This window comes from Vigna unguiculata, chromosome 3 (assembly GCF_004118075.2).
Source record: "Vigna unguiculata cultivar IT97K-499-35 chromosome 3, ASM411807v1, whole genome shotgun sequence".
In the NCBI taxonomy this organism is placed as follows: Eukaryota; Viridiplantae; Streptophyta; class Magnoliopsida; order Fabales; family Fabaceae; genus Vigna; species Vigna unguiculata.
Window position 1 is genome coordinate 42,169,274 of NC_040281.1, and position 7,697 is coordinate 42,176,970.

At 32.3% G+C, this 7,697-nt stretch overlaps 1 protein-coding gene across 1 annotated transcript; it reads left to right on the forward strand.

Annotated features, from left to right (window-relative positions):
* The first annotated feature begins 3,141 nt into the window (after positions 1–3,141).
* On the forward strand, positions 3,142–7,246 carry LOC114177974 (la-related protein 1C-like). The gene is made up of 6 exons (XM_028063604.1): positions 3,142–3,790; positions 4,090–4,600; positions 4,671–4,827; positions 4,931–5,021; positions 6,086–6,157; positions 6,268–7,246. Exons 1-6 carry the CDS (start codon positions 3,443–3,445, stop codon positions 6,541–6,543), a joined length of 1,455 nt encoding a protein of 484 aa, XP_027919405.1. The 5' UTR covers positions 3,142–3,442; the 3' UTR covers positions 6,544–7,246.
* Positions 7,247–7,697: the final 451 nt, after the last annotated feature.

The window sequence follows — 7,697 nt, forward strand, 5'->3', positions numbered from 1 at the left end:
GTAATACCTATTTTTTTTGTAGCGCTATGTATCCTCGCTGCACTTCTGACACATTCCACAACACTCACATTTCACATTCTCTATACCCATTCGTTGTTCCCTTATAAGCTTACATCACACACAATGCTTTCACAAGCACCATTCATGTCGCTACTAGTGGGGCAACCAAGTTAGTTCAGGGGCATACTATGTATCTCCTTTTTTTATATGATTTGTTTAGAAGTCATAAACGTAAAACACAACTTCTCATTAAAAAAAAGGCAAATTGCTTGTTGAGCTCATGACTTTAGGTGGAAAAGGCCTACACGTGCATGTGACATTTCATTTCAAAAATAAAAATAGGAAGTTGTCTTGTTGACCATGACATTTGTAAAATAAAGTTGGATTTTGTGTGGTTTATGAACAACTTACCCCAAAGTTGGTAATTTTTTTAAAATGTGCCCATTATGGTATTTTGCTTAGAAAACTACACCATTTTGGTAAAAACTCCATTTTGTAATATATTGTTTTATGTTTAAAATTGTTTTATTTAAGCATGCATGTTGATTTATTGATAATAATGAATGAGTTTGATATGCATTGTGTCATGTTGGTTGTTTGGATAAGGATATTGTAGTGATTTCCAAGGAGGGAGTGTTACATTGATATTGAGTTAGGGTGTATTGAGTATTGGTTATGTAATAAATTTATTTTGACTATGTTAGTATCATACTCATGTAGAGGAATATATCTAGTTGTGAGAGTTGAGAGATTCATATATGGAGCTTCGATAAGAGATCAAACTCACAAATTTAAAATTTACCTTGTAATGCTCTTTGGAATTTTGCCCGACCATATATACATCACGAGAGGAATGAGTAAGGGATGACATGTGGTGCACAATCTATCAATCTACTCAATGCACTTTTCTTTTGGAATTAAAGTCAAATGTCTAAGTCTTAAGAGCCAGTAGATTGTGATTTCATATGTAGGCTAGTGATGACATGTTTGATGTAGACATTTAGATTTTTGTTATATGTGATGGACTGGTTATGATGATAAGAAAATTTATAATATGTATGGTCTCTTATAATTACATTACCTTACTTTGTTGTCCGTACGTTGTTGGTTGTTAACCTGCATTAATATTTTACACATAAATAGATGATAGTGTAGGTGGAAGGATTGTAAAATAATATGATTGTTGATGGTCTTCTTAGAGAAAGAAGTTGTTGCTTAAGTATATACTTTTTGTATTGTATATATCCTTTCGTTGACAAAGTATTAATTATTTTTTAAAAGTTTAGATTTAATTATCTCCTGGAGAATTTTGTAAATGATGTACTTATAAATTTGTTTATGCTTTTTATTAATTATGTAATACTTTAAATTATCAAAGTAATCCTGTTGGGATGTTACGTGCAAACATTAAAAGCAAAAGTTTAAAGTTTAAACAAAAGAAAAACTTACTTTAAAACAAAAATTAGTTGATTTAAATTCATCTAAATTAAATAATTTGAAAACTTTCAAAGGAAATTAGAAAGACCAATTAAAATTAAAAATTAGAAAAAAGTAGAGTTTGTAAAATAAATTATTAAATAGTTAAATTATAATTACAACCTTATATTATATTAAAATGTTTTGCATTTGTTTATTTAAAAAAAAATAGTTTGTTATATTTATGCTTCTAGTTTTTTTTCCTAAAATATGTTTGACAACAAATTTATCTTGAAAAAAATTCATCAACCATACATACTATTAAAAAGATGATTTTATTTTATATTTTAGAAATTATTATTCAAAACAAATTATTCATGTTCTTAAATTCTCCTGTTTACTTTTATTTTAATATTTTTTATTACGAACGAATATCTTAACATTTAACTAACCGTGACTAAATATTAAAATTAATTTCAAATATGTATTATATATGACATAATTTTATACTTTTAATTAAATGGATTTGTTCAAAAATTTGCTGACAGCTGTCTCACACAAATGTACCAAACAATTTAATTTAACTTTTCATATTTTTCAACTTATATTTTTAATTATTTTATTTTCTATTTGAATTTTGATATTTTAAAACATCAATAACTAAATATAAAATATATTATTATATTTTTTTGTCGTAAATATATAACATAACTTATATGTTTAAAATTAGTTTCTATCATTGATTTTATTTATGCTAAAATACTATATTATATTGTGAAATAAAATTATTTTGGTTATTTATAATTTATTTGAAAGATATTCAATAATTTAAAAATAATTATGATTAAAGGATATAAACTGTTGAGAAGATAAATTATAGGGATAAAAGATAGAAATAGAGTGGTTTAAGATAGTTAAAACATAAAATTTTGAACTAATTATTGAATTTAAAATTATACTTTAAAATACTTAAAATAAATTATATATTTAATTTATGGGACCTGAATAAAATCTTTGGGTCAGATAGCTCTTCAAAATCATCATCGTAAAGTACAATATTGTTGAAGAATATATGTATAAGGATTCAAACAATAATATGAATATTTATGAGAATAATTTCAAGATATTAAGAAATTAAAAATATAGATATTCAACATTGGAGAAAAGTTAGGTATCTTATATTTTTAGTGGTAAAAATAGTTGTCAAAATTATTTTCTTATTCAAATTTTTAATATAAAATGAGTTTTGTAATGTTTTTAAAAATATAAAGAAATTAGAAAAATATTTTATTCTCTTAATTGATATACTAATATTAACATTTATTGCAAAAAAGATTTAGTCTAACTGAATTAGTTATAATTATTTGGAGTTGCCGTATACAGTTGCGTTGCATGGTGGCTTAAGAAGAATTAGTTGTCACTCTCAGGATAAGGTATATGTAACATGTATGTAATCTAATATCTGCAGAGAAAAGATGAAGAGAATAATGAAAATATAAAAAGATAAGATAATTTTGTAAAAGATAAAAAAATTATAATTATGATAAGTTGAAAGTAAGAATGAGAATGAAAATGAAAATGAAAGAGTGGGATTATCGTATGATGTATATCTCTATCTTGAATAAAAACTATCTTTTCTTAGAATATATTTTATTCGCAGTTAGGGGTATTTGCGTAAAGTTGGAGGTCACAGAAAACCTGGTATAAGAAGGAAGCTCATCCCTGATTCTGAGAGTCACACAGTGAGAAGAGCAAAAAAGCACAACAAACAACGTGACCCCACCCCCTTCTCCTTCTTATAAATGCACACTCTCTAACAAACCAAATACCTCTACCACTTGCGATCCGAGAGATCAAACCCTAATATACACATACACACACTTTCTCTCTCTCTGAATCCCAAATTTTTTTTATCACCATCTCCTCGATCACCTCTCAGACACACTGAGATTGAGATTGAGATTGAGATTAACCCTAACACATACTCACACACACTCTTCCGATTGGGATTCCGATTCGGATTCAAATGGCTACGACCGGTGCCTCTCCCAATCATTCTCCTAAGCCTGGAGTCTCCTCGCCCTGGAGTCAGATTGTGGCTGCAGCTGCACCTCCTTCCTCTCCGCCGTTGCCTGTCGACTCTGCCTTGATCAATTCTGCCCCAGCGGATGATGTCGATAACGGCGGTGGAAACAATGTCAATAGCGGGAAGAGGCCTGCGTGGAATAAGCCCTCCAACGGTGCTTCTTCTTCCGTCATGGGTGCAGATTCCTGGCCCGCACTGTCGGAATCCGCTCGCGCTTCGGCAAAATCACCTTCACCTTCGGAATCTGCGAAGGGTGCCATGGATGCGATGTCTACGCCATCATTGCAGGTTTTTTTTTATTCCGTCTTTTGTTTTTGTTAATTTGGGATTATTGATTTAAAAAAATACAAAATAATTGGGACCGTTATTTTTTTAGTAACTTTTTATGTAGTAATATTCAGTTCTGTCTAGTGTTTGTTGTTTCCTCTTTCTATTCTACCAACTGAAAAATAATGTACAGTGTAGATTTTTTTTTTCAATACTAGAATTTAGATCAAGGCTGCTTTAGGTGATTGTAAATTGAATCTATCTTTTAGTTTGTCCGGTATATGATTTTGGAAAGTGCACCGTGTGCATTGCTATTGTAGGGTTCTGGAAGTTTGGTTCCTTCACCACATAGGCAAGATAGGGATAATGCTAGTGCGAACAACACTGTGCAGACTCATCAGAAGTCTTTTAATAAGCGAGGCAATTTGAACCCATCTTCTAATGGAGGTCACCTTGCTCCACAAACGTCGGGGCCTCAAGGTCCTATGGCTCCTGCTGGGTCCCACAACTATAATTCTTCTCTGAAAGAGCATCAACCAAGAGCTGGATTTGTGCCCAACGATCATCCGCCACAACGGAATTCTTTTAGACACCGGAATGGTGGTGGTCCTCATCAGCGTGGGGATGGTCACCATCATAATTATGGGGGTAGACGTGATCATGACCGTGGGAATCAGGACTGGAGTAATCACCGCAATTTTAATGGTAGAGACAACTATATGTCTCCAAGATTTGTTCCTAGGTTTATTAGGCCTCCACCACCTAATCTTGCTCAACTATATCCACCCCCACCTGCAATGCGACCTCCTTATGGTTCTATTGGGTATCCTGGTACGTGTAATGTTCAGATGATATGTTTTATTGTTTATGTTCATGGTCTGATAATTGTTTGCATTTGCAGAACTACCTCCTCAGATGTTATATGTTCCACCTCCACCCCTGGAATCAATGAGAGGTGTCCCCTTTGTCTCCCCAATACCACCTAATGCAATGTTTTTTCAACCTACCGATAATCTTTTGCACACTAAGATTGTCAACCAGATTGATTACTATTTCAGGTGTTGCTTATGCTTTTGATTAATCACTATTTTCATCTTGTTTTATGATTTTTAACTGCTTTAGAAAGTTGTCTGCATATTTACTACACATTGTATTTTTCAGCAATGATAATTTAGTTAAAGATATATACTTGAGGCGGAACATGGATGACCAAGGATGGGTTCCTATAAGTTTAATATCAAACTTCAAGAAAGTAAGTTGGTTTGGTGGTATTTGGTTTGCCTGAATTTTTTACTTGTGTGAAGTTGGTTGATTGGTCGGGTTTATAGCTGATTAATAATACCATACTGCACTTTCTGTTGTATTGTTTGAGTGCTTTCTATATTGTGTAATGATTGATGACATATGTAGTAACATTCTCGTTATCCAATTTATCCTATATTTTATTGTCCTTTCCATGGCATTCATGGGATGACAAACAGTTGTAGTATAGGTTTTTGTTTTTTTTTAGGTTATATTAGAAAATGTTTAGGGAAATATGAATTTACTCTTAAAATCAATGTATTACGGCTAGGTGCATGGTAAGTGCTACACTCGGTATGGATCAAAATGTAATGAATGCCGGGTTCCAACAATGTATTTTGGTTGATGCATGAATTATTCAACACCCTTGTTATACTAGAAAGGCTTGAATACAAACCTGAGTGTGATTATCCTTTTGATTTTCTGTTATTTATCCCTTGGTTTATTTGAACTATACACGATGACAGATATGTTGGTAGCTAACTGTAATGTGATCCCTGCAATAACTTACCGTTGAGTTAAATCTATATAGGTGGGTCGTAAGAGTAATATTGCAGGGTATACACAGACATACCAGGTTGGGAAAACGGTACACTATTTACTTTATGATTTGTGAGGTGACTTGAATGAACCAAGTTTTGCTATACTCAAATTTACTATCTTTTTAAGGAATTCCATATTCATATGTCTATTGATGGTGTTATGTTGTTGTACAAGCCCTGATTCGAGTGACTCGGTTATTTGAGTGACTAATAATGTGTATGGAGGTTGATCTTGCTGAATTTTCTCGAATTTTATTTTTAGTGACAGGTATTTGATTTTTTGAATCACTTTTAAAGCTGAACATTATTTGTGGGGTAGTCTGTTAGAGTTTTCCTTATATTATGCTTTGTTTTTTCTTGTGATTTCAGTTACTATTCTGCCCAAGTTTTGTTCTTTTGCCAATTCTTCTACTGTGGATATGTAGATGAAGCATTCTTCATCATTAGATGACTATTTTTTTTTATGTCGTAGGTCAAGCATTTGACTGAAAATGTCCAGACTGTGATAGATGCTGTTCGAGCGTCATCAGTTGTTGAAATTCAGGTATTTTTGTTAAACTTGCATTCTATCTCCCTGTTAAGTAAACAGGATAATCAGGTTGTATTTGTTTGTTAAATCTATTTTGTGTTAAATTTATTCCTCTTGGATTATAGGGTGACAAAGTTAGGAAAAGAAATGATTGGAGGAGATGGATCATGCCTCCTGCTCAGCTTCCTAATTCTAGAGGTTCTCAAACCATTGGACAACTGGCAGAACAAGTCCAAAACATTACTCTGGAAACAACTAACAATGATGATACTGGGGTATTAGATGTTTCACAGAATAGACCCTTCGGGGAATTGAATGGTCAATATCTGCTTTCCACTGGCGAGAGTACTGGACAAGTTGGCATTCAAGTTTCAGATCATTCTATTTCTGCCAGAAATTAGAGCTGCATCTCTTCTTTAAAACATTTTTTGAAGAATATTCTTCAGAGGGAGGCAGGAAGCAGGGATCATGGTCTCAATTTTTACATATCGCACAGTGGGACATGATTTCTCATGAGGTATCTAGGAAAACATGATTGAGAAATGGGAAGAAAATACCTTTTTATAAAACAGAAAAAAAACACCAAATGGTAAAAATGGCCCGCAAAAGGCGCATTTATATTTTGTGTTTTGGAGCTAGTAGCATTACTCTTGTGATTACTTGTTTATATGGGGTGTAATGTTCCTACTCCAATGGTGGGATGGTAGTTTACTTTAATGTGGGGATTATTTTTTGTTTTTATTCCCCTGAATTCCCCTTGGCTTCTTTTTTAAATTGTTTGGGGTTCATGTTCCCACCTGGTTTAGGAGCATTATATGTGAGATCAATGGGTGTTGAATGAGTTTTGGTAGCTACTAGTTGACTGAGTGAAGGGGAACATGGCTTTCTGCTGACGGAGCTTCTGCCGCAACTACTTCATTAATCATTGTATGATGTCCCTTGCTATTTCCCCTTCACATCATATTTGGAAATGACTACACCTTTTTTTTTTCTTTTCTTAGTTTTACTTCATTCAAACTCTTACTAGCCATACATTTGTCCCTGTGGGGTTATTTAAAACTTCAATTTTTTGCACTTCATGGAACCTGTCTTCATTATTTGCTACCCGTGCCTGTTCTAACATTCTGTATTAATTCGTTTACTTTTTGTTTCATGCTTACGTGCTAGATAAACGTTTTCAAATATTTACTACCAAGTTTATTTGTTATGCATTCACAGGTTAAAATAGTCATATAATTGCAGTAATCGATAGATCATTATACGTCAGAGATCGTGTTTCAATAATAGCATCAAATTGTTTTACATTACATAGCATTTTTTTCTTAATTACTAAATGAAGAGAAGAAATATAGTTTTCGAATTAAGTTTTAAAATAGTTGTCAAATAAAACTAGCTGGTGCTTTATCGTAACTTGTATTTTATAAGGTGAATTTTGTACGCAAAGTTTTTTTATTCATCTAGGTTGTGTGTAAAATTCTTTTTGGCTCAATGAATTTATATGACTAGCATTTTTGCTAAGTTCTCAGTGTGATGTAAAATTATATTTTATAATATA

What these genes read in the sequence shown, in the direction of transcription:
- LOC114177974 (XM_028063604.1), top strand. Translation starts at nt 3,443, where the DNA reads ATGGCTACGACCGGTGCCTCTCCCAATCATTCTCCTAAGCCTGGAGTC. An exon ending in TGGTTCTATTGGGTATCCTG is followed by an intron (nt 4,601 to 4,670) that starts GTACGTGTAATG and finishes TTGCATTTGCAG; the next exon opens with AACTACCTCCTCAGATGTTA. An exon ending in TAATATCAAACTTCAAGAAA is followed by an intron (nt 5,022 to 6,085) that starts GTAAGTTGGTTT and finishes TTTATGTCGTAG; the next exon opens with GTCAAGCATTTGACTGAAAA.